Source organism: Oryx dammah, unplaced genomic scaffold, assembly GCF_014754425.2.
Source record: "Oryx dammah isolate SB20612 unplaced genomic scaffold, SCBI_Odam_1.1 HiC_scaffold_10, whole genome shotgun sequence".
Classification (NCBI taxonomy): Eukaryota; Metazoa; Chordata; class Mammalia; order Artiodactyla; family Bovidae; genus Oryx; species Oryx dammah.
The window spans coordinates 55332467-55359798 of NW_024070194.1; the positions used below are offsets into that span (position 1 = coordinate 55332467).

General features: G+C 44.0%; 1 protein-coding gene across 2 annotated transcripts; it reads left to right on the plus strand.

The window, feature by feature from the left end:
- Window positions 1-2: 2 nt before the first annotated feature.
- Window positions 3-27226, plus strand: SEPHS1 (selenophosphate synthetase 1). 2 transcript variants are annotated; one of them, XM_040248551.1, is made up of 9 exons: window positions 3-220; window positions 2956-3225; window positions 8917-9020; window positions 10957-11064; window positions 11701-11855; window positions 13660-13750; window positions 15630-15729; window positions 23624-23836; window positions 25335-27226. In XM_040248551.1, exons 2-9 carry the CDS (start codon window positions 3033-3035, stop codon window positions 25547-25549), a joined length of 1179 nt encoding a protein of 392 aa, XP_040104485.1. In that variant the 5' UTR covers window positions 3-220; window positions 2956-3032; the 3' UTR covers window positions 25550-27226. The 2 variants fall into 2 exon arrangements, with proteins under 2 accessions (XP_040104485.1, XP_040104486.1); XM_040248552.1 differs by lacking the exon at window positions 3-220 and adding an exon at window positions 853-1061.
- The last annotated feature ends 106 nt before the right edge of the window (window positions 27227-27332 follow it).

The window sequence follows — 27332 nt, forward strand, 5'->3', positions numbered from 1 at the left end:
GGCGGAGCGCGGCGGCCCTGGTTCCCGGCAGGGGCCCGCCGAGCCAGGCCGAGCCCCCGCGGCGCCCAGGCGCGGCCCGGGGCCCTCCCGCCCTCCGCGCCGCCGCCGGGAGAGGCCTTTTTATTCAGGCGACGCTTAAGGGAGCCCGGCCGCGCCCGGTGCATTGTGGGAGCGGCGGAGTCCCGTTCGCGGGAGGAGGCGGAGGGCGCAAAGCGAACCGGTAAGCGCCTGGCTTGGGGAGGGGGGGCGAGACACCAGGCTTAAAGGGGAATATTCGTCCGCAGGCCCAAGGCGGCCGTGCGGATCCCCCCGCGGGCCGCCCGGGCGCGCCGGGAGCCGTGCACAACCGGCGCTCTGCAGCGCTGCCTGGAGAGGGGCCGAGCCAGGGCTTGGTGGGGCCGCTTTAAAAAAGAAGCACCGCCCGCGCCGCCGCCGCCGCCGCCGCCGCCGCGGCCGCCGCGCGGGGCCGGGGAAGGAGGGAGGGAGGAGAGGGCGGGGGAGGAGTGGAGGGGGAGGGCGGCGGCGGCGACGCAGGGGTTAATTTTTTCGCCCGCCGACATTTTTTGTGCGGCGGCGGCCCGCGCGCGCGGCGAGAGAGCCAAGCCCGGTCCCCGGGGCGCGGCGCCTTCGGGCCCTCCCCGCCTCCCCCCAACACCCCCGCCCGCGCGCCCCCTCTCTTCGGCCCCGCGGGCGCCTTCTGATGCCTGGCGCCCCGGCCTGGCCGGCCCGCGAAACCGAAGACCCATCGCGGCTAGTGGGGCCGTGCGGGCCTCGCGCCCTCTCCGCGGCCTGGGCCGCGCTGTTCCCGCTGCCGCCGGGACAGAGAGCGGGCGGGCGGGCATGGCCCCGTCGGCCGCCCCGCTCCGCCTCCTCCTGGCCGCGCCGCACAAAGAATCCGGGCCCGGGTGGCCTTTAAAGGCGGCAGCCAGGGATTTAAGGTGTCCCCGAGCGCTGCCCTCCGCCGCCCCGACGTGTGCTTCCAGCTGGGCACGCGCCTCTTGCGCCCAAGTCGTCGCGTCCTTCCCGTTGTTTGTTTCCTGGGCTTGGGGACCTTGGGGGAGGTAGGTACCGGGCCGGGGCTGCCCTCTTTCCCGCCCCCACTCACCGCGCTCCCCCGGCTCTGCGGCCCGCTTGGCGCCCTCGTTTGAAAAATTAAAACGTGGCTGGGAAAGAAAGGGTTAACCGTTGCTTTAAATATTCATGTCATTGTTTTAAAGGTGTAAACTGGCGGCTTTGGGGTTCTAGTGGACTGCATATTATGCAACCCACCTCCACCCCCACCCCCCCGCCATTAATTTCACCTTTCTGCAGGCCTCCCCCATCTCCAAAAAAAGTAAGATTTTTTTTTTTCGGATTGAGATTTGTGTGATCTACGTCCTTCATTCTGTTTGGAATTTTGAAACTCCTGAGTGCCTTCTGGGCTTAAGGTGTTTTAAACTTTTTGCTGTTAAAAATCTTGGAAGATTTAAAAGAAAGCTAGTCTCCTGAATTCCAGATTCTCCTCCCCGCCTTTATTTTTGGATAGAGATTGGAGGTAGGAAAATAACTGGATGCCTCGTGAGTTGGATTTTTTTCTGCCCCTGGTAGGAGTGAGGCAGTGTTAAGTGCGAGGCATTTGGTGAGGAAAGGACTGTTGTTTTTGTTGCAAACCCTTCCAAGTCAAAGTGCTGTTGGACTTTCCCAGCTATAAAATGGCTTCAGAATTCCCAAGTCTGTAACTTGATTAACCTCGCCCCCTCCTTTTGCACAGGTGTTTTCTTGGACTGTCGGAAGGTTCACTCCTTTACAGTTGTATTTCAGACCAAAATCATTGCTCACCCCAAACATGGTTTTGTAAAGACAGTTTGGATGACTCCCTGAACTCAGGCTTTGTGAGATTTATTTTAAATGAGTGATGTGCTTCCCAAGGGATCGAAAACTCTATAAATGGGAATTATGTTCTTAATCATGAATTTTATAGGGGAAACTAACCTTAAAACTTAGGGTGTCTGTTATTCTGTGCCCAATAAAGCATCAGTCTGGAAGTTTATAAACCCTGGGAGCACAGGAAAGGTTTTCATTTAGCCCCAAGGCTTCAATCTGGAAAGATTTGTTCCAGAAACTTCCAGTGGTACCCCAAACTATAAATGCTAGTGATTTAGTACAATTTATCACTATAGATCTGCAATGAAACTAAGTAGTAGTAGTATACTTTGTCAATGATGTGTGTTTACTAGTTAGTTGGGCAGCGTTTGCTTTCTAGGAAATAGCACTGAATTAAAACATCAGAGAACTAACTTTCCACTGCTCTGTTGTAGAAAATGAACCTTGCTGTGTTAAAACAGCCATTCCAGGTTTCAAATTGTGTTGTTTAGACAGGCTTCCTATTAGTTTTGGATCATTTTGTGTACTTCTGACTTAGAATCAAAATCTGTTTTTCTAAAATCGAATTTAGCATCATAAAGAATTTTATCAAATGCATATCCATCAACTTCCATTTCACCAAAAATGCCTGTTAGGTATTTTATTTTTCTTTTAGATAGCAAAAGGTCTTCCTGAAAAGTCACGTTAGCCAGGGCATCTCATTTCTAAACCATAGTACTTCCTGGTTGATAGGTGAAGTGACTCGTTTTCCTGTAATGCCACCAGCTAGAAGAACGTTTGGGACTTTTTGCTCAAGATGGTACTGTGTCCTGTAAGCCAGCTGGCCCATAGTTCTGTCTTCTTGGCTGCCCCTCACAGCCACAATTATAACAACACAGACTCAGAACGTGTCTAATGGTACAGTCACTTTTTAAGACTTACCTGGCTTATACATCACTGTGTCAAACCATTCTGGCCCCAGATGGCAGTTTTCCTGTGGTCTTGGTGATTTCAGCCCATTTCATGTTTACTCTTCACTGTCATATATTCACTTGATTCTTGGCAAGTACTGGTGAGAACTCAATGGTGTCTTTGTGTTTTGGTGCTACCCAGGTGGATCTATAAAGAAACCAGCTGCGTAGGAAAGGGAGGGGAGGAGCCCGGCCGTGAGGTGTGTGGGCCCAAGAACCATGTCTGCACGGGAGTCCTTTAACCCGGAAAGTTATGAATTGGACAAGAGTTTCCGGTTAACCAGATTCACTGAACTGAAGGGCACTGGCTGCAAAGTGCCCCAAGATGTTCTGCAGAAATTGCTGGAGTCCTTGCAGGAGAACCACTTCCAAGAAGATGAGCAGTTTCTTGGAGCAGTTATGCCAAGACTTGGTATGTGAACCACTGTTTTCTGTCATATTTCCCGAGTAGAGCATCTTGGATGCATTGTTGTCAGTGAGTCAAAAACTGGAGCTCTCTTTTCCCATATTGCCTTAAAAAAAAAAAAAAAATTTCTCCAAGAAGGATTCAGAGCAAAGCAATGGTGAGTGAAGTCGCTCAGTCGTGTCCGACTCTTTGCGACCCCATGGACTGTAGCCTACCAGGCTCCTCTGTCCATGGGATTTTCCAGGCAGTAGTACTGGAGTGGATTGCCATTTCCTTCTCCAGGGGATCTTCCCAACCCAGGGATTGAACCCGGGTCTCCCGCATTGTAGACAGATGCTTTACCATCTGAGCCACCAGGGAAGTCCTTATTTGGAGGAACTACTTGAAAAGCACCAAGAAATGTGCTCTAACCATTTTTAGACAACTGTTAACAGTAAAGGTATTTTTTATTCAATCAGATTAGAAAAGATAGTGGTTCTGCATCCTTGTACAGGACTGGGAGAGCAGTGACTGGGTTGGGGGAACTCAGGGCTCCTCTGCAATAGGCATCACTAGAAAAGTTCCCATGGGAGGAGGGAGAAGAAAAGTGCTCCAGACACAGAAGGCAGGAACACTGGACTGGGTCTATACTTGACCCCAGCTTGACATCGGGACTTGAGAGCTGTGTTTCCTTGACCCAGTTCCCGATGTCCTTAGTGATTTACCCTTCCCCAAACATTGAGCTCAGAAAGAAAGTCTCAGCTGCTGGGGTGTCTGTTAGCTTGTGTGTGTGTGCTTTGTTCAGTGTGTGATGCAAGACTGGTGATCACTTTGCTTTTTGAGTGTTAGTTGTATATTCTAGGAGCTTGTAGATGTTTTGTAGTTACAGTGTGTGACTTGATCAGTTTTCCTGCATAAGGTTTTAATTGCATTTCTTTTTGCCTGTATATGATCACACTCTATATCATAACATTGGTTTTGAACCCAGGGTACTCCCTTCTTTCCTGATTGTATAAAGCAGAGTTGCTTTGGGTAGGAGAGAGGAAAATTCACTTCCTGCACTCTCAGGGCCTGTAAGGGCTCCTAGGAGCTCAGTTAGAAAACTGCCCTTGAGAATTCCCTGGGGATCCTTGGGTAAGTCTTCGAGCTTCCAATGCAAGGAGCCCGTTTTCAGTCCCTGGTCAGGGAACTAGATCCCATATGCCACGACTAAGACCCGGTGTAGCCAAATAAATTGTAGAAAAAGAAAACCGTCCTCATCTATCTGATGTCTCAGTGTGGAAAAATAACATGTGAATGAGGTGGAGTGGATGTCAGCTTACTTGTCAAGGAATGAGAATATATTGAGAAAATCATTAGGTAACTGGGCAACAACAAATGCAGTAAAAACCTCATGGGTGGGACTTCCCTGATGGTCCACTGGTTAAGAATCCCCCTTGCAATGCAGGGGACAAAGGTTCAGTCTCCGGTGGGTGAACTAAGATTCCACATGCCTTGGATCAACTAAGCCTGCAGCCTACAGTTACTGAGCCAGTGCACTCTCGAGCCCGTGTGCCACAGGTGCTGAAGCCCATGAGCCTTGGAGTCCATGCACTGCAGCTAGAGAAAGGTCCTGCGTGATGCAATGAAGATTCTGAGTGCCGCAGTTAAGACCCAACACAACCAAATAAATAATTAAATTTTTTAAAAAACCAACAACTTTATGGATAAAGCAGTGATTCCCCTCTATAACTGTCCTCATTGACTTATTGAGCACTCAGGCAGTTGGTCCTTCCAGCAGCCCCGTGGTGCTCAGGAAACCTGGGTAGCCTGTTTCCTGTCACTTGGTGGGGGTCAGAACTTGAAATCCACATCTTTCCATTCCTCTGCTCACCATACTGCTTGTCATCTGATTTTTCAGTCCAGACATGTTTGTGGGGAAAGGAGCTGCATCAGCTGTAACTCAGCAGTGACAGCAAGGGAACAGGCCAGGAGAAAGAGATAATAAGTGTTACTCTGTACACTCTTCTTAACCCTCCTGAGCCTCAGTTTCCCCATCTGTAATATGGGCTAATAATACCTGTGGTTTGCAACTGTTCTGAGTACCAGAAATTATCTGTGTATGTATGTGCACTGTATCTGTACCCACATACATAATATATACATGTTTTTATGTATGATGTATGTATGTATACACATAAGTCTGTTGACATGTTTTAAAATTTTGTCTAAAAGTGTCATATTTTTGGCATTCTAAGGATAAGCCGTAACAGTTGTTAAAGATACATGTTTATTGTATTCTAATGAACTGTTATGATAAGTATGTCTTGGAAATTGGTACATGTGGGACTTCCATGGTGGGCCAGTGGCTAAGACTCTGCCCAGGTTTGATCCCTGCTCAGGGAATTAGATCCCATGTATGGCAACTAAGACCCAGCTCAGCCAAATAAATTAATTTTTTTTAATTAAAAAAAAAAATTCTTAAAAAAAAAACACTTGGTACATCTGTTGCTGATGCATAAGCTTTATCACATGTTGACAGCTGCTGGCTATGGAGGTAATTTGATGATTTAGGTTATTTTTTAAAATTTATTTTTAATTTTTTTGCTGGATGGTTTCAGTCTTGCTGAAACCTTCTAGAATTCCCCTTCAGCCACTGATTAAGCACACCCTGCTCTGTATTTGAGGCTTCCTCCACTCTGGCATCTTCCTTTATTTCCACCTATGCTGTGCCTCTGTCCTGCTCTCTCGTACTTGATATACTCGTTTTGAAAGCCCATGGCCTATCCTAGGCTCACCCTCTCTGTCTTCCTTTCTTGAAATTTGATAGGGGATTTGTAAACCAGTCACTACAGACTAGTGCTGTCCCAAAGAAAGATGAGATGAGCCCCCTGTGTCATTTAAATTTTTCTACTACAGGTAGTTCCAATTAAAAAAAAAAAAAGAATCAGGGACTTCCCTGGTGGTCCAGTAGCTAAAACTTCTTGCTCCTGATGCGGGTGGCTTGGGTCTAATCCCTGATTGAGGAATTAGATCCCACATGCCACAATTAAGCATTCACATTCTGTGATGGAAGATCCTGATGCTAAAGTTAAGACCCGGCACAGCCATATAAGTAAATAAATAGTTTTAAAAAATATATCAGCTCAGTTGCTCAGTCATGTCCGATTCTTTGCGACCCCATGAATCACAGCATGCCAGGCCTCCCTGTCCATCCATCACCAACTCCCGGAGTTCACTCAAACTCATGTCCATCGAGTTGGTGATGCCATCCAGCCATCTCATCCTCTGTCGTCCCCTTCTCCTCCTGCCCCTAATCCCTCCAATAATTAGGGTCTTTTCCAGTGAGTCAGCTCTTCTCATCAGGTGGCCAAAGTATTAGAGTTTCAGCTTCAGCATCAGTCCCTCCAATGAATACCTAGGACTGATCTTTAGGATGGACTGGTTGGATCTCCTTGCAGTCCAAGGGACTCTCAAGAGTCTTCTCCAACACCACAGTTCAAAAGCACCAATTCTTTTGGCTCTCAGCTTTCTTCACAGTCCAACTCTCACATCCATACATGACCACTGGAAAAACCATAGCCTTGACTAGACAGAACTTTGTTGGCAAAGTAATGCTCTGCTTTTGAATATGCTATCTAGGTTGGTCATAACTTTGCTTCCAAGAAGTAAGCGTCTCTCTCCTCTTTCACTTTCATCAAGAGGCTTTTTAGTTCCTCTTTGCTTTCTGCCATAAGGGTGGTGCATCTGCATATCTGAGATTATTGATATTTCTCCCAGCAGTCTTGATTCCAGCTTGTGCTTCTTCCAGCCCAGCGTTTCTCATGATGTACTCTGCATATAAGTTAAATAAGCAGGGTGACAGTATACAGCCTTGACGTACTCCTTTTCCTATTTGAAACCAGTCTGTTGTTCCATGTCCAGTTCATGTGAATTTAATTCTACTATATTTTAACTTAATATATGAAAATGTCATTTTGATGCATAATTGATATAAAACACTGCTAACAAGATGCTAGCTGAGATTTTTCTCAGGTCCAAGTGTTTAAAACTGAGTGTGTGTTTTACACTTGCAGCACGTGTCACTCTGGAATTGCCTTATCTTACCATGTGTGGGTGGCAGTTCCCATGTGGACAGCGCTAGACCCTCCTAAGCGTGCAGTGGTGTCCTCATGGAGAGAGGACACATGGGTGATGGGAGCTTATTGTCAGCCCCAGGAGTGTGCTCAGGAGTCATGGTTCACACTCTGATGCTGGATAGAGAAATAACTGCTCTACAAATCAAGAAGATTGAATTCAAGTTTAAGATTCCCATGTTGGGAAATATTTAAAGCTAACTTTCAGCAACTCTTTTAGTGTCTCTTTCTATAGTCCTATAGTTTATATGGAAACCTAAAAGGGAACGTTACCTCTTTTCTAAAGTGAATAGTAATGTATTTGGAATACCCAGTTGTTGGAATGATCAATTTCAGGAGAATCATGTGAGTTTAATTGTAGTTCTTGCCCTGTTTCCACTTGAGTGCTGCAGAGTATCGTTAGTGGGCATTTCTGTGCACATGCACCAAATGAGAGGAACTGTTGCACACTTTCTGATCACTGGTAATGAGTGTTCCATGGTCACAAATTTGTGAGGCTTGCCATTCTGAAACAAAATCCTCCATTCCCTAACTGGATCTTCCACCAAGAGTTTCTGCTTTGCCATCTAGTGTGGTAATAAAAAAATCAGCCTGCCATCACAGAGTGATGTTTTACCTAACTTGATTTTATTTCTATGTTAGTAATAATGGATCAGACCTTGACAGACTGCCCCTGGGACCCAGCCTGTCTGCGGGGGCAATTGTGAAAGCTCACAGGTAGTCCTGTCTGTGGGATTCAGGTGTGATTTATTCTTGTTTCATTTGGGATTCTGGGTGAATCTACCTGCTTCCTTTCGTACTTCCTCCTGATTTGTCCTTTGCCCATTGTGTTGCAAAGTCTAAATGCTTCCTAAGGGCCAGGGGGTGTCCCCTGGAGAGAATTGTTGGGAAAGCACTCCATTCAGGCGGGAGGCCAGTCTAAACTTAGTGTTTGCATTGCAAGTGATTTTTTTTTTCTTTTTTTAAGAAATAGTCTTGACTGTTTATAAACCAATTTCAAGAAAAGGGAATTATTTCTAAATAGTCCATCAGTTGTAAGACCCTGTGGGTACCATAGTGCTTATGTGCATGCTTGACTGGAGTCGATGAATACTTGTTCTAGCTTTGTCTTTTTTCCTTTTTTGGTCATTTTTTTACTAAAATGTAGAATAGCATTTTATATGTGTAAAATATTTTACAGATTTTCTGGTGGAAAAACAGAATGATGCCCAAAGATGTACTCTTGGCTAACTATGGAGAAGACAACCCAAGTTCCATCTGTGCTGTTCTCATCTTTGCAGAAACTCTCTGTGGTGCCAAGCACAGGATAACAGTAAAAGAAAGGAAGATTTCTCTTCAAGGCATCATTCGAGTCTCAGAATTGTACCATGTTGACATTGATTCTTCATGACTAACAGATTGTCTTCTCATTTGCTCTCTTAAGCTGGTTTTGTTTCACATTTATTTCAGTTATACTTCTTGATAGGAAACACATTGGTTTGTTGGCAGTGAGCAGAGTTTCATAAGAGTCTTGTGCAGAACCCCTCCTGTCAGTACACTGAAGGTACAGAATGACCCCACTCTTCCGTTGACTTCTGGATGATGGTGACTCCCATCTTTGCAGGCATCGGGATGGACACCTGTGTCATTCCTCTGAGGCACGGCGGCCTTTCCTTGGTTCAAACCACAGATTACATTTATCCCATCGTCGATGACCCTTACATGATGGTGAGTTCGACCCGATGTACTTTTACATCTGGAACTGCTTAGTCTCTGGGTTTGGAGTGGTGGCTGGGTTTTGTACGTGCGTGTGTGGGTGGGTTTTTTGTTTTTGTTCTGTACAAACTCTTGTTACTCCTCCCACCGTGACTCCACCATTGTGGGTCCGACTTGATTGCTCCCTTGCTCACCCTTGGTACCATGTGTGAGGCAGGCAGGGCGGATGTAGGGCATCCCCTGGTGCCCTTGTACCTGCGCACATCTCTCTGTCAGAGCACCTGTTCAGTGTGTCTATGGAATGATGTGTTTCTAGTGTTCTCCTTTTGTTTCCTTGTCCATGTTTTTCTTTGACATTTGTAAACTGCACTTTCCTCTGTAATAGGACAGATCCTGCATGTCTCTGTCCAGAAATAGAGAGCTTAGCGTCTCATCACAATGAACTTGACCATTGACCCTGATTCTGGTCACTCCTCTCGCTGTGTCTGTATTCCATAGGGTAACCCGTGGGTCTCCCTGCTGATCATGCTCCGCTCAGATATCCCCGCCTGCTCATTGTGGGGTTGCTGCCAGCAGTCCCTCCATCTACCCAATTGGACCCTTCCTTGCACCCTGGCAGCTGGGAGCAGCCAGCGAAGAGATTGGGAACATCCTATCCGTAGGAAGTGCCAAAGGCCCCTCCTGGTGCCAAGGGCACTGGGAACGAGGCGAGGAGGGAGTGTTCACCACTCAGGTCCCAAGACAAGCACATGGGCTCCCAGGAACCTGTTTCCTGCCCACACAGCCAGCTGTCTCTCCGGTAAAGCAGTGCTCCCGTGCACGCCATGCCCCTGGTATCCTACCTGACTGGGGGCCCAGGTGGCTGGAACCAGAATGCATCCTCTGCCAGCATCTTGCTAAAGGACCTGAGAGCCTAGCACAGAAGGGGCAGCACACCTCTGCAGCCCAGCCTGTGGTTGGCACCTCCCAGCATGCCGACCACACTGCCCCTGTTGCCTCGTGAGTGAGTCACAGGAGGTGATCCAGCTCCCTGCCAACCTGCCCAGAAGTTGTAAGACAACATAATGATAAACTGGCAATGAAATGGCCACTGGAAGTGATAGTAACTTGCAGTTTGATTACCCTTATGTCAGAAGAAAAGTGTGTCATTTTCTCCTTTACTGTTTAGAGAAAGGCAACTTAAAAAAAAATTTTCAATCTCTGTTGGCAGGAGAAAATCTTTTATTTTCTATAAATAAATTATTAATAATTATTAAGGTTATTGATAATTATTAAAATAATTATAAATTATTTTCAATTTTATTTTCCATGTTTCTATTGAGTACTAGTTCAAAGTTCCTCAATAAAACTGTAGTTTACTAGGAATTGCCTCCCTTTTTCTTTAAAAAACAATCTGGTTTCAGGGCTAGGTGGTGTTCATTTCTTCTTTTTTTTTTTTAACCAAGATGATTTTCCTGTTTATCTCGTACAACTTTGGAAAGGAGTCCAAAAATTTCTCCGAGTACATAAAACCCATCTTCTCTGTAACCAATAAAAGTTGGCCCTTTTTAAGAATCTGTTCAGGATAAGTGACTGTTTCTACATTTTCTTTACGACGGTTGTTTCCCAGCATTTCCACTCTGGCTCTCTGCAACCATCTGTACCACGCCCGCTTCTCTCCACCATCTCTCTGCTCTGGGTTCTGCACCTAAATAAATGGCAGGTTTCTCCTGATGTTTTAGAATGGCGGAGAACGTGGAAGTGCCCTGTGCTGCACAGAGGAGAGGTGGTGGCAGGAACGTCTGAGCTTGGTTCTGTGGTGGAGGAAAGGCAGCGAGTGTGTGAAGCACAGCTGCTGAGGCCCACGTCCTGGAAAGTCCCCTCCCGGGTGCCTCTGGGCAGCCCAGCTCTCTGTGTTTGCCCCGGAAAGTCCCCTGGGGTCCCTGCTCACGTCTGCCTTCTCTTCCAGGGCAGGATAGCCTGTGCCAACGTCCTCAGTGACCTCTACGCCATGGGGGTCACGGAGTGCGACAACATGCTGATGCTCCTCGGAGTCAGTAATAAAATGACCGACAGGGTGAGTAGGAGCCTTCCAGCCCAGGTGTGGCACTGAGGCCGTCACCCTTCCCTTTGGTCACTGCCTGGATGGCGACATAGACACTGGTGGGGTCGGGGTGTCCCACTGCTCACCTGGAGCATCCGTGGCCTCGCTGCCTGGCCTGTTCTTTGACTCAGAGGTGAATTCCTGTTTAGATTATTTTTGACAGGTAATTGGTTTCATCCCCATCCCCGCCATAGTTCTCCCTGCGCATAAGAATTGAGCGTTCGGTAGGCTCTTGTCTGCCCCCACAAGGTGCTCTTGGGCCTCTGCTTGGACACAGCCATCTGGGGCTGACGTGGGGGTGCATGTGAGCTGGTCTTGGGTGGTTGAGGACCGTGTAGAGAGCCCGTTCAGATGCAGGCAGCCCTGAACACCCAGCCCATTTCCAGAGTTCACTTCTCTTGTCCAAGCTCTGTTCACATTGTAACCTGCAGCCCCTTCCAGCTTGTGATAAAAGGGCTACAGAGTGAGCTGTTCCTACCTCTTTCTGTTACTCCCTGTCCCTTCTGGAAACTGTGGTTTATGATCTTTTCATAGCTATAAGTGTATAGACTCTCTTTTCCAGGTTTTCAGCTGAATGATGTGACTTTTAATTTTCCTTTTAAACCCTAGGAAAGGGACAAAGTGATGCCCCTAATTATACAGGGTTTTAAAGATGCAGCAGAGGAGGCAGGAACATCTGTAACGGGCGGCCAGACAGTGCTAAACCCCTGGATTGTTTTAGGAGGTGTGGCTACGACTGTCTGCCAGCCCAACGAGTTTATCATGTAAGTCATTTTTTTGTTTCATGTCACCTGGCCTGGTTTGCTCCCCAAAATTTCACATAACATAAAATTCAGTTTTTTAAAGTATTTAAAAAACAATTTATTGGTTTTTAGTATTCACAGACTTACATAACCATCACCACTTTCCAATTTCAGAACATTTTCATCTCAAAAAGAAACCTCGTATTCATAGCAGCTACTAATAACTCCCTTCTCCCCCACTCCCTGAAATCCACAAATCTACTTTCGGTCTCATGGATTTGCCTGTTTTGGACATTTCATATAAATGGAACCATGCAACAAATGATGTTTTTGTCTGACTTCTTTCACTTAGCATGTTTTCAGGGTTCATCATGTTGCACGTGTGTTGGTACTTCATTCCTGTTTATGGCTGAGTAACAAACACTCCATTGTTTGGACAGACCACAGTGTGTTCATCCATTCATAGGTCACAGGCCTCTGGGTTATTTCCACCTGTTGTGAGTGATGCTGCTATGAACGTTCATGTGCAAGTTTTCCGTGTGGACATAGGTATCAAAAAGACAGTAAGCAAGTCTTGGTGAGCGTGTGGCGACATCGCAGACCTTGTCCGTGGCTGTGGGGAATGTAAAATGGTGCAGCTGCTTTTGTTCCTCAGGTTCAGTAGTCAGCACATGACCCAGTAATTCTTAGATATCTGCCCCTGGGAACTGGAATGTATGTCCACACAGAAAACGTGGACATGAATGTGTATAGCAGCATCCCCCACTTGTTTACTGTCTTTTTTGATAATAGCTGGCTCAGTGGGTGTGAGATGCAACCTCAGTGGGTTTTGATTTGCATCTCCCTGATGGCTAATGCTAAGAGCATCTTTTCATGTGCCTTCGGGCTATTGCCAGGTCTTTGGAGAAGTTTCTCTCTTAACACAAGTTGTCACTTTTCGTGTTTGACATCCTGTTAAGAAAACCACCTTGCCCTGTTCTCTGAAGGAATCAGAAGCTCTATTTGTGGAGTGGGTTTTGTGAGCGGGTGCTGGGTCCATGTGTTTCACAAATCCAGAAATGTGAAAAGGTGTGCCTGTGGGTTTTTAACCCACTTGGATGATTGTTGTCCAGTGTCAGGGGACCAGATGACTGTGTGGACAGTTCCTTGAACCAGGACAAGAAAGACATGAATGCTAGTCGTGAGGGTACTTAGTGAGACAGGAGTTTTGTTCTGGGGGCAGTCTTTCTGTTTTTAGGGGTGCCTTTTTTTTTTGGTATTTGCCTTCTGTCTTTAAGACAGGGCCCAACCAGGGATCCTGTGTACCAAGGAAACTTATTGGTCATAACTCTGAATTTGACACACTGATGCTAAAATTACCAAAACATTAGACCCATAATCGAACAGCCTGAGAAATCCCATCTGCATCTCTGCTATATAAGTGATTGTAAAAAAGAAAGTACAGTGTTTGTTTCAGAAGTCTTGTTGCCTCAGAACCCTGGTGGGTCTGTGTTGAAAAGTACACGGCATGACTGAATCAGGGCCTGATGATGTCTTTGAAGTCTAAGCAGTTGGCCTTTTTGGGAAACTAGTAAGTCATTGTCCTGAGTGTTGAAGTCGTGGCCTTTCCACTTTTCATTTAATGTTTTGTTTTGTTCATCAGTCGTCCCAGTAGTAAATGATAAAGCTCTGCTGTCGATACATGGCAAGTAGTTGGCTTAAATATGAGTAAGTGACTGCAAACACACATGTGGTTTTACTAGCCTTTTCTTTCTTTTGTTTAGCCAATGATGAGCTTATCTCCTTGGTTAATTTGATGAGAAACTGCCAATGTTCTCTTCTTCAGGCCAGATAATGCAGTGCCGGGTGACGTGCTTGTCCTGACAAAACCTTTGGGGACGCAAGTGGCCGTGGCTGTGCACCAGTGGCTGGATATTGTAAGTGACCTTCACCTTCCGGTGGCTTCTAAAATGAGCTCTTGAGGACTACCCTGGTGGTCCCATGGCTAAGCCTCCATGCACCCAGTATAGGGGGCCCTGGGTTCGATCCCTGGTCAGGGAACTAGATCCCACATGCCCCAACTAGAGATGCTGCATGCTGCAACTAAAGATCTCATGTACTGCAACTAAGACCTGGCCAGGCAAATAAATACATAGATATTTAAAAAAAAAATTTTTTTTTTTAATGCACTCTTCTAGTTGTAGTACCAGAGAGTATAGTGTCAATCTGGACCTTATAGAAATCCTGGGAGTTGTCCCTATTCTTTTATTAAATCCAAGTTTCATGTATTAAGTGCTTAAAGTTCAGAAGCACTCCATAAAGAGAATTTGGGAAACAGTTGAGTTTATCTGTTCATTAGTTACTGAGCTGGCTCTATCTTATCACTGAAAATTAATACGTAAGAGAATGTGTGCAAACTTTGATATTTGAGGTATAAATAAGGCCAGGCTTATTGACAATTAAATTATTTTAGTCATGAGTTTTTTGGTCATTTCTGGTTGCTTGTTTTATCTTTTTTAAGCTAATTAGTAAATCAGAACATTTTGATAAATAATCATCTCATGGAGAAAGCATCTAGAATATAAAGGTATTTATCCTGAGTCACTTTTGTACTGTACTATGATCAATCATTCTTCCTTTAAGACTTTCTTCATTGCTGTAGCAACTCAAAAATGAATGATTGTGGTATATTCTCACATATCTCAGTGCTTTCAGTTTCTGCAATTGACATCTGAAACCACTAGTCCTGAGAAACAATTGAAAAAGAGTAATTTTAGGTTACTCATCAAACAGATAGATCTTAACTTGACAAACAGCAGAGAGAATCTCTAAGGAGGCCATATTCTTTAGATATTTTTCTCTTCTCATTCAGCAATGATGGGGACATGTTCCATCTAGTATGATCACTTGTCAATCAGTCCACAGGACTTTGCTTTTTACCAATTTCTTAAAGGTGCTCAGAACTGGAAAAAAGCAAGTTTCAATGACTAAGTAACAGTGTGATACCCTTTCATAAAGGTCGGAAGCAACCAGAGTATTGTTTGGGCGTCTGTATGTCTAAGGATACTGCTTTTCAAAAGGCAGGAAAATGACAAGTATAAAATTCAGAATCGTTGTTACCTCTTGGGGAGGGCTGAGGGGCAGGGAATAAGGGAGGTACACAGAGATAGATTTCCGTTGGGCGGTAGATTATTGAGTGTTGCTAAAAATGAGTGAATTCATGAATGCTGGCCGTTAATGGACCATGACTGTATGTCATGAGCCCAGCATCGTGATGCTAGGCTCTTTGACTATCAGACTGGGGAAGAAGAGGGAAGACAGCGGCGTTTCAGAGGATGTACTGTGTGGTCACTCTCAACGTCGTCGGAGCCAATGCTAAGTTGAAGTTCTTTCCCATTCATTCGTTCCTCAAGAGGACTTGATCACAGAATTCAGGGAGAGTCAGTAAGAATATTAACACAGTTAACACGAGAAACATTAAAGTTGTCAGCTTACAAGGGCAGATGCAGAGGAGAACCTAAGGACATTCACAGCTGTCCTGCTGGTCTCACGTCTCCAGTAAACTGCAGTGTTGGACTACAGAGGTGTGGCTGAGAGCAGAGAAGATGCCATGATAATAACGTCTAGCGGACACCTAAAATAATAATCTCGGGGGTTGGGGGAGTGGGGAGTTAGAAAACTTAATTTTGTGTGCAGAATTAGATAAGTAAAACTCCTCAAGATGACTAAGGAAAAAATAGGCTCTTTCAGTGGTTAAAAAACAAAAATTGATCATATTTTTTCTCTTTTCTCCCTCATCTGTGTTCCTGTCATCAGCCTGAGAAGTGGAATAAAATCAAGCTAGTGGTCACCCAGGAGGATGTGGAGCTGGCGTACCAGGAGGCAATGATGAACATGGCTAGGCTCAACAGGACAGGTACAGCCAGGCTCGGTCAGCAAGCTTTCTGAGATGCAGGAAAGGAGCTGTTTCAGGCTTTGTGGGCCATAGCCTCAGTTGCACTGATTTTTTTTCTCCTCATGACTCTTTTAACATTGTTTTTTAAAAAAAAAAAAAAAAATATCTTAGCTGGAGGAACTGGCCATCAGCCAGGTTTGGCCAGTGACTGCACAACCCCTTCTGTTGGTGCCTAGAGCCCTGGTGGCAATCCAGACACATTGCATGTTCTTGGCATAAGCACGGGGTAAATGTGATTTACCTTAGAGGAAAAAAAATCATATCCTTATTTTAGGAAAGTTTTTAGAAAATATAAAAAGGAAAGGAAAAACATTGTTCATAGCCCCACCACCCCAAAATAACTTCCGTTAATACTTTTATGTATTTTTCCAAGATTTTTATCCATGTTTGGTTGGTTGGTAGTTTACTTTTATCTTACCGTTGATGTTGTAAACTAAAGGTTAGCGTACATTTTACTTGTATTTGGAGTTTGGCTGGGGCAGGTCATGGAGCGGCATGCCAGATCTTAGTTCCCCGACCAGGGAGGGACCAAACCCATGCCCCCTGGAGTCGCATAGTCTTACCCACTGGACCACCAGGAAAGTCCCTGGAATTTGCTTTTATTCATTTAATATTACTAAATTCTTTTTTCCATATGATATAATTCTAATACACATGATTTTTAATGGCTAGATGTTCTATCAGACAGTATGCTGTAACTAATTTGCCTTTTACGTACTTTTGAAGAATTTATTTTGAGATAAAATTTTTCTGTAATTTTTTTTTCCTGCATTCCAAGAGTATTTCTTTGGCTTATTCCAAATTAAGCTGAATTGTAATTATTTAATTCTTTGTTTTCTGATATTCTCATCACTTACAACCAAGGTTTTTCATACCTACTTTTACTGTGCCATGTTTAAGAAGTTTGTGGGTTTTCTTGTCCTTCAAATTAAGTAGTTTAACAGTTAGAAAGTGATTTGTAATGGATTTAATTTTACTCATATAGGTTATTAGTTTACTTACTTATTTGTGCACTTAAGATTCCTCTATCCTTAAATTTTAGACATTCCTGATAGGGATATGGCAGAACACTTATGGAGGCATGTTTGGTCGTATGTGGCAAAATTAAGTGTACGTTTATTTTGACCCAGAAGTCCCACTTCTGAGAGTCTGTCCCAAAGCTACAATGGACAAAATATGAAATAACATGTGTACAACACTACTCTTTGAAGCACTGTTTATAATTGCAAAAGAAGGGTGTAATCTAAGGGTCTGTCACTAGGTGACTGACTGGGATTATCTGGTCTCCATGCACAGTGGAATACTATGCCCTAGAAAAAGGAATGAGAGAGCTTTATTACCAGGAGCTATCTGTAGGATATGGCCAGTGAAAAAAGCAAAGGACAGAGCATATATGTAGTATGCTGCGTTTTGTGTATTCATAAATAAATATGAAGCAATAATATGTATTTTATACTTTCAAAAAGAAACAGTGGAAAAATAAAGGCATTAACAAAAATTACTATGTATACAAGAGAACAGGGAGGAAGCAGACCCTTTGAACATGCTTTGTTTCATAAGTTCAACTTGGAAACAAATGTTTTATGTAGTTTTCTACACTTAAAAATTAAATGAAAAGAGCATATCTTATGAATCCAAACCAAATTTTTTAAGGTTGTCCAACATACGTCTAAGCTAGTGGCAAAACCACATGAAGAATTATTTCAGATCTCTTTGAGCCTGGTATTTTCTGTGTACATCCTGAAGACAAAAATCCACAAAAATACTTCATTGTTTTCAGTGGGTTTGTGTTTGTGAGAATGTTGTATATTGAGATAGATAAGTGAATGTAGTTAGAAACAAAGACTTTAGAGAGAAGTAAGGTCAAAGAAGCTAAATTAATTAAAAACTGTCATCTTTAATTTTGAATTATCAGTGTGAACTCAGGATTATTTTTTTTCCTCTGAAAATGTTTATTTCTGAACCTGTTGAAAAGACTTAGAAGCAGTGAAGGGTGAAGTCTTACTGCCCCTGGTCGGAAAGTTACCGTTTTCCACTAAAAAGTACCAGGACTCCCTGGGGTAATGGCAGGTTCCAGCTCTGGGGCAGGAAGTATGGAAGATAAGCTTGGTTTCCTGTGCCTGGAAGTGGTGGTGGTGTCACATTCCCACAACTTCAAGGGGCTCCCACTTCATGGGAGGTGGAGGGTACAGTTTGAATATCAAAGACCAGAGTGACCATATCAAGTATCTAAACAAATGATAATTAAAACTTTTTGGTCACCTGGGTCACCAACTTGTTCTGAAATAAAAGTGGTCATCCTCTTATTTTACCTGTCTTGTATGGGGTGAATTTCAGGGAAACTGAATTTTCTAAAAAATTATTTATCGAAATCACATCTAATAAATACAGGAAGAATGGTTGAATTACAGTGTTGCCATTTTTGCTGTCCCCTTGATTAAATGAACCTCAACACCAAACATCAGTGGGTGCTGAAAGCTTTTGGTGAAAGGTTCATGTTGATGATATTACCCCCCCATCCCCCGTGAAGGATTCTTGGCCAAAAAAAATGAACCTGAGTTTCTTCAAGCCTTGGTCCTAAACACCAGTACAGGAAGTAGAGAAGATGGTAAAACATGCTCGAATCGGAGAAGATCCCCAAATCCAGAATGGAGATGTTTTAGGAAAAAGTGGCTCAGTTTCCACAAATAAATGACTCTGAGAGGGAACTGTTGTGACGTTTCAGAGAGAGCAATCAATGTAGTGTTCATTTTGTTGGTATGATAATGATATTGTGGCTGTGTTACAAGTTTTTTTATCTTTTAGAGGCACACACAGAAATTCCGATAGCTGAAGGGTTGGCTTTAAAGTTTCCATATCACCTCTCACATCCCCCAACAAGCAGGCAGGAAAAGATGAGACCCCAGCAGATCGGTGGTAACACTTGAGGCTGGGTATTGTTAGGTATGTAGGAATTCGTGGTGGTGTGTTCCTCTCTCTGCTTTTGTGTTTCATTGAAATTTTTATAATAAAAATTAGCAACAGTCATTCCAAGATGATGCTGTGAAAGTGCTGCACTCAGTATGCCAGCAAATTTGGAAAACTCAGCAGTGGCCACAGGACTGGAAAAGGTCAGTTTTCATTCCCATTCCAAAGAAAGGCAATGCAAAAGAATGCTCAAACTACCGCACAATTGACTCATCTCACATGCTAGTAAAGTAATGCTCAAAATTCTCCAAGCCAGGCTTCAGCAATACGTGAACCATGAACTCCCTGACGTTCAAGCTGGTTTTAGAAAAGGCAGAGGAACCAGAGATCAAATTGCCAACATCCGCTGGATCATGGAAAAAGCAAGAGAGTTACAGAAAAACATCTATTTCTGCTTTATTAACTATGCCGAAGCCTTTGACTGTGGATCACAATAAACTGCGGACAATTCTGAAAGAGATAGGAATACCAGACCACCTGACCTGCCTCTTGAGAAATCTATATGCAGGTCAGAAAGCAACAGTTAGAACTGGACATGGAACAACAGACTGGTTTCAAATAGGGAAAGGAGTACGTCAAGGCTGTATATTGTCACCCTGCTTATTTAACTTATATGCAGAGTACATCATGAGAAATGCTGGACTGGAAGAAACACAAGCTGGAATCAAGACTGCCGGGAGAAATATCAATAACTTCAGATATGCAGGTGACACCATCCTTCTGGCAGAAAGTGAAAAGGAGCTAAAAAGCCTCTTGATGAAAGTGAAAGAGGAGAGCGAAAAAGTTGGCTTAAAGCTCAACATTCAGAAAATGAAGATCATGGCATCCAGTCCCATCACTTCATGGGAAATAGATGGGGAAACAGTGGAAACCGTGTCAGACTTTATTTTTCTGGGCTCCAGAATCACTGCAGATAGTGACTGCAGCCATGAAATTAAAAGACGCTTACTCCTTGGAAGAAAAGTTATGACCAACCTAGATAGAATATTCAAAAGCAGAGACATTACTTTGCCGACTAAGGTCCATCTAGTCAAGGCGATGGTTTTTCCTGTGGTCATGTATGGATGTGAGAGTTGGACTGTGAAGAAGGCTGAGCGCCGAAGAATTGATGGTTTTGAAGTGTGGTGTTGGAGAAGACTCTTGAGAGTCCCTTGGACTGCAAGGAGATCCAACCAGTCCATTCTGAAGAAGATCAACCCTGGGATTTCTTTGAAAGATGCTGAAGCTGAAACTCCAGTACTTTGGCCACCTCATGCGAAGAGTTGACTGATTAGAAAAGCCTCTGATGCTGGGAGGGATTGGGGGCAGGAGGAAAAGGGGACGACAGAGGATGAGATGGCTGGATGGCATCACTGACTCGATGGACGTGAGTCTGAGTGAACTCTGGGAGATGGTGATGAACAGGGAGGCCTGGCATGCTGCGATTCATGGGGTCGCAAAGAGTCGGACACGACTGAGCGACTGAACTGAACTGATTCCCTATATAAGAGAAGTGGTGACCAGTACTTTAAAAGTAGAATCCCTTTTCCCTAGTGGCTCAGGAGGTAAAGAATCTGCCTGCAACGCAAGAGACCTGGGTTCAATCCCTGGGTCAGGAAGATCCCCTGGAGAAGGGAATGGCTACCCACTCCAATGTTCTTGCCTGGAGAATTCTGTGGACAGAGGAGCCTGGCAGGCTATGGTCCACAGGGTCACAGAGTCGGACACGACTGAGCGCCTGACACACACTTACTGACCGTAGGATTCAGTATGTCCTCTTGTCTGCTCTGGTACTCAGAGCTTGTCTAGGACAGCATTGGGAAGAGCTGAAGTGGTCATGGCTTTGCTAAATGTCCTTGACTGCCCCACTGTGCCAGATGTAGGTGTGTGAATAGGATGGCCTTTTCTCAGTGTTGCTTAGCTAGCACTATGAACCAGGGTCAGTTCTCCTCAGCATGTGTTGTTGAGGATATACGTAAGTAAAAGATTCTGGTGTTAGGAAAGATAAAAGAGAGGTTTGATGAACTTGTCAAATGGAATACCTTAGTCACTAAGTTATGTCTGATTCTTTGGGACCTTAGTCACTAAGTTATGTCTGACTCTTTGGGACCCCATGGACTGCCTCCCGCCACACTCCTCTGTCTGGGATTTCCCAGCCAGGAATACTGGAGTGGGTAGCCATTCCCTTCTCCAGGGGATCTTCCTGACCCAGGGATCGAACCCAGGTCTCCTGCACTGCAGATGGATTCTTTACTTTCTGAGCCACCAGGGAAGCCCAAAGAGAAAAAATGTATATCAAAAAGCAGGTCTTTGCTAGTGGTATAGTGGATAAGAATTCGCCTGCCAATGCAGGGGACACAGGTTCAGTCCCCAGTCCTGGAAGATTCTTCATGCCATGGAGCAACTAAGCCTGCCTGTCACAACTACTGAAGCCCACACACCCTAGAGTCTGTGCTCTGCAACAAGAGGAACCACTGCAGTGAGAAGCCTGAGTGCAGCAACAAAGACCTGCTGCTGCTGCTAAGTCGCTTCAGTCGTGTCCAACTCTGTGCGACCCCATAGACGGCAGCCCACCAGGCTCCCCCGTCCCTGGGATTCTCCAAGCAAGAACAGTGGGGTGGGTTGCCATTTCCTTCTCCAGTGCATGAAAGTGACGTTGCTCAGTCCTGTCTAGCAACCCCATGAACTGCAGCCCACCAGGCTCCTCCGACCATGGGATTTTCCAGGCAAGAGTACTGGAGTGGGATGCCATCGCCTTCTCCAAGGAAGACCTAGTGTAGCCAAAAAAAGAGAAAGCATTTACCCCAGAGCACTTCTGTAAACATATGGCATATTTCATTTCATCAGAAAGACATTTAGTTTTTAAAAATAAGCAATTCAGTTACTCCCCTCATCCCCAAAATGAAATACATAGGTGTGACTCTAAAAACATGTCCAAGTTCTGTATGAGGAAAACTATAAAACTGATGAAACAAATTAAAGATGTAAATAAATGGAGGTATTCCATGCAGATGGATAGAAGTCAGTGTTGTCAAGATGTCAGTTCTTCCCAACTGTAGGTATAGTGCAATCTCAATTGCAGTTCTCGCAAGTTATTTTGTGAGTATCAGCAAACTGATTCTGAAGTTTATATGGAAAAGCAATGGACCCAGAACAGCCAACACAGTGTTGAGGTTTTGGAGGACTGATACCTCCTGACTTCAAGACTTCATATAAAACTGCAGACATCAAGATAATGTGTTGTTGGTTAAAAAGAGATCAATGGAATAGAATAGAAAGCTGAGAAATGGGCCCACATAAGTATAGTTGAACTGATTTTGACAAGGGACCAAAGGATAAATCTTTTCAACAAATGGTTCTTGAAAAATTAGACATCCATAGGTAAAAAATGAATCTGGATACAGGTATTAAACCCATCATAAAAATAAACTAAAAATGGATTGTAGACCTAAATGCAAACCTGCTAAACTCCTAGAAGATGACATAGGAGAAAACTTGGGTGATCTTGGGTTTGATGATAGCTGCTGAGATAACACCAGAAGCACAAATCCATAAAAGAAAAAAATGGACAAGTTGGACTTAATCAATATAGAAAACTTCTCTATAGAAGAGACTGGGGATGAAAAGACAAGCCACAGACTGGAAGAAAATGTTTACAAAACACATGTGACAGAGGACTGGTATCCAGAATTTGCAACGAACTCTTGAGACCCAACAATAAGAAAATCCAATTAAAAAACGGGGGGCGGGGGGAGGGGCTGAACAGAAACCTCACCAAAGAAGATATACCGATGGCAAATAGTTATATGAAAAGATGCTCCACGTCCTACGTCATTAGGGCACTGCACATCTTCTAGAATAGCTGTAGTCAATACCAAATGCTGGTGAGGGTGTGGAGCAACCTGTTGCTGAGGGGAATGCAAAATGGCACAGCTGCTTTGGAAGATAGTTTGGCAGTTTCATACAGAACTAAACCTGCTAATATGATCTAGCAGTTGTGTGCCTTGGTATTTGCTCAAATGAATTGAAAGCTTCTATCCACCCAAAAATCTGCACATGGATGTTTGTCGTAGGTTTATTCAAAATTGCCAAAACTTGGAAGTAGTTGGTAAATATATAAATTTATATTTATATAAATTAATATTTATTAAAGTCCTTCAGTAGTTGGTAAATACATAAATAAACTGTGGTCCACCTAAACAGTGGAGTATTACTCAGTGCTGAAGAGAAGTGAGCCATCATGACATAGAGGAGCCTTAAGAACACATTACTGAGTGAAAAATATTAATCCAAAAAGATCAAATACTGTATAATTCCAGCTCTGACCTTGTGGAAAAGGCAAAATGATGGAGAAAGTTGAAAGATCAGGGGTTGGAGGAATGGGTGAAAGAGTGGAACTTGGGATTTCCAGGGAAGTGAAAATACTGTGTATGATACTCTAATGACTGGATACACGAGCTCATACATCTGCCGCACGCACAGACATCAGGAGTGAACCCCAGTGTAAACTGTGAACTGGAGTTAACAGTAATATATGAATACTGACCTGGCAAGGTAGCACACTGATGCTGGCTATTACTGTCGGAGAGATGGGTGGGGGCAGGGACAGTAGGGCAACTGCTAAATTTTCTGTAAACCTAAGACTATTCTAAAAATAAAATGTACTAATTTTTTTAATTAAAACATAAAAGATTAACCTTTCAGATATCAGGAATGTACCTTGAATTTAGATCAGTCTTTTTTTTTTTTTTTTTTTTAGATCAGACAGTCTTAAAAGGTCTTGTTCTTATTTTAGGAGAGTATGTTTGAGACTAAAGCATCTGTAAGATTTTGAGTTGAGGAGGGGTGTTTTCTAGGAGTCTCTCTGTTCATGACACCAAATGACAAAGGCTTCTCTGTCCTCTGGCAGCGGCAGGACTCATGCACACGTTCAACGCCCACGCGGCTACTGACATCACGGGCTTCGGGATTCTGGGCCACGCACAGAACCTGGCCAAACAGCAGAGGAACGAGGTATCCTTTGTGATTCACAACCTTCCTGTCCTGGCCAAGATGGCAGCTGTGAGCAAGGCCTGCGGAAACATGTTTGGGCTCATGCACGGGACCTGCCCAGAGACATCAGGTACCAGGTCCCTGGCCCGGGTCAGGGGTTAACGCTAGTGAGGCCAGTGGGACCTCCCTGAGGAGGAGGAAGCCAGGTCCAGGAGCAGGGCCCCAGGGTGTGATGTCTTGGCTGGGAGCATCTCAGCCTGCTGCCATCTGCCACGGTGTCTCACGCCATCCTTCCTGTGATGAGCAGCATTGTTTTCAGTCCAGTGTTGTTTGGTGATGGGATGGGAAGAAGGGAGGATATGGGGAAAATAGGTCATCACCTAGTTTCCATTGGAAACTCAAGAAATAGCCAGTGTATCCATAGGTTACATTGACGAGGCTGTATTTTTTCCTTGCAAAAGTCTAAAATTAGTGTTTTAAGAATGAAATAGTATATGATATCTCCAAATTACCATTTTTCTTTTTGTCCTTTTTTTTTTTTTTTTGCTTTACCTGGACTCTGTTTCATCCTTTCAGTTCCATCTCCCACCCCACCCCCCCTTCCTCCCCCTAGTCTCTCTTACTTCTGTTATACTTCCTCTCTAACTCAGGAACTGTTTCCCTGTCCTGGTAAAAGAGTTGAAACATCTGGGAATGAAGTAAAGTACCCATGCCTAGACTAAACCCCTAGGTAGTCAATCTGAGGTGGGCCTGGTCATAAGAAATTCTGACCCCTAGAAGCTAAGACCACGAAGCCCCACCCATGCACCAGCCCTGGGGGTGGGGGTGGGGGGTTCGTTTCAGGTGGGCCTCTCAGCCATAGAGAGGACCCTGCCACTTCCTGACCTCAAAATTATGAAATCACTTCCTCGAAGTGTGCTACAAGAGGGTAGCTGAACTGTTGGTAGAACAGCACCTGCTGCCTGGCAGGCGTGGAATCAGTGTGAATAAACTAATGAATATTCCCAACTAACACAGTCTGTCTCTATTAAAAAATGAGAAGTTTCTCATTTTTTGTAAAAGGTCATATATATTTTTTTCCTGATTGTGTTTGTTCTACTTACAAATAAATTATTTTGGCTTAGCTACTCGGGTACCAATGAAGATTTATTTTCACATATTTGGTATTTTTCTATTTTGAAGTTAATGACAGAGCCAGTGACAGAACCTAGATATTTTGAGGCACACACACTTTTATGGCCTTAGTTTTTAAATTAAAAAAAAAACCCCACATGGAAAGCCTTTTTTGGTAAACTGAGGACTCCATGTAGAGAATCAGATTGAAAATGAAAAGTTTTCTTTTGTGAATCCTTTCAAGTGTTGCCTGGGAAAGATTGGCACCACATACGTTACTGCGTCTCAGACACTTCACTCCTACACAGCATCAGATGATTCACAAGGAGGGTGTTTTCATGACTTAAGTTTGTTGTTGTGTGTGTTTTGAAATATGGTAGAAGTTGAGCAAGGACTCACTTAGCGACTCCACCGCGCAATCTGTGGAATAGACACAGGCAGTGCAGACCTCTTCTGGGGAGACAGCAGCATCACCGCTAACCGTGCTCCTTTTTTCTCCCTTTCCCTTTTGCCAGGCGGCCTCCTGATCTGTCTACCACGTGAGCAAGCAGCTCGATTCTGCGCAGAGATCAAGTCCCCCAAGTATGGTGAAGGCCACCAAGCATGGATTATTGGGATCGTGGAGAAGGGTAACCGCACAGCCAGGATCATAGACAAGCCCCGGATCATTGAGGTCGCACCACAGGTGGCCACCCAGAATGTGAACCCCACACCTGGTGCCACCTCGTAATCTAGGCCAAGGCAGCTGTGTGGTTTTGTTTTTAAATAGCTCTATTTCCTTTATCATCATTTCAATTAAAGACTATAAACAACAACGAAAAATCTCATTGTGTCTACACATCTGGTGACCTTAGGTCGATTTGTGAGTGGATGCAATTAATCAAATAAAATCCATTGCCTTTTTTTCCCGTTACATTAACTGAAGATGCACCTAATCTTGAGGCAGCTTCTGAGTTGAGAATTATATTGTTATCCAATACTGTTGATTCATTTTGAATCTTTAGACACTTATCTCTTGCCGAGTAGGCTCTTTTTAAAGGTGCTTTCATGTAGCACAGACATTACCTGTCGTAGTGTCATAGCAGTTTGTGTTTTTTCATTTTATGTATATTTATCGTTATCCTCCTGATCCTTTTTGAAGTGTCTGGAATGGTATTCTGGTGGTATTCTGGAAAGACAGGATTGGTGAGGGAGTGACGCAACGGTGTCCCGGTAGCAAGAGGGTTGCATGAATCCTTCTAGTCTTCTGATTCAAGAGCATCTCTTTGACCCAAGGGTGCATTCAGCTAAACCAGGCAAGTGCTTAACTGCATGGAAAGCACTTTGAAGACAAAAAAGAAATGTTCTTTCTTTCTTTTTTTTGTAGCCTTCCTAATACTTGCAGTAGTATCATTAACTGTTTTCTTTATTGATAGCAAAAAAGGACACTTTTTGCAATGTAATTAGATGTTCAATAGCACAGCAAGGAATTGCCTCTGAAAGGGGGTTCATGTATAATACTCATTTACAAGTCAGCATATAATTAACTACACAAATAATTTTTAAATATAATCAATAATAAAGACTGTTCTGTGGATAGTCGTGTTTAATACATTTTATATTTTGTATAGTGATTTCAGACCTTTTGTTTCCTTAAAATCCAGCTCTTTAGCCTGATTCTTAGCATTATTTTGTCCTTTGCGCCAGTACTTCTCCATGCACGCTTCCTGTGATCTGTGTGGAAACCTACATTGGCCAACCATGCAGCTCGAACTTCAACTTGTTATTCAAATAAATATTTAATTTTTTTTATTGCTCTTGTATAATCAGATGTCCCATTTAGTATTATTTTAGAAGCATCAAGAGGGTTTTGGCTAAAATACAATTTATTGGGGGAAAACTAGATTTTAGTTTTATAAAACTTTCAAGTCTTTCATGGGACCTATATTTTCTTGAATTAAATTTTGTAGTTCTAGAACAAATAGGTGATCTAAAAAGGTGTTTATCCGTGTTCCTTAAAAACAGAGGCTTCCTTTTATTTTCACCTACTGAACCAGTAGGAGAGGCTCCTCTCCTCACATGTCACACTGTCCCCGCATGTCCCACCGCCTGCTTCTGAGCGCTTCCTGCCTACAGGCACCAAAGTCGAGAATGGCTCAACTTCTTGCCAAAGGAAACCACCACGTGGGAGCGAAGTCTGGAAGAGGCTCTACCTTGGATTCGCCCTCCTTGAGGAGCCAAAGCACAGCCTCTTCGCACATGTTACTGGAACTCAAGCCATTAACTTCAGTGTGTAGGACCAAGGGGCTGCCGCAGAACTGAAACTAACTGGACATTGGGTAGGGACTGATAACCGTGTCGGTCCTCAGAAGCTGCAAACTGGTGATCAGCAAAATAAAATGTGTTGGAAACCTCTGAGTGAGATGAACATACTGTTGAGCTTTCTTTTTTTTTTTCCCCCTTTAAGGTTCGGTGTGATGGCTAAATCTGAACTACTTTCAGAGTTGATCGTGTCTTGAATGCTGATGGTTTCC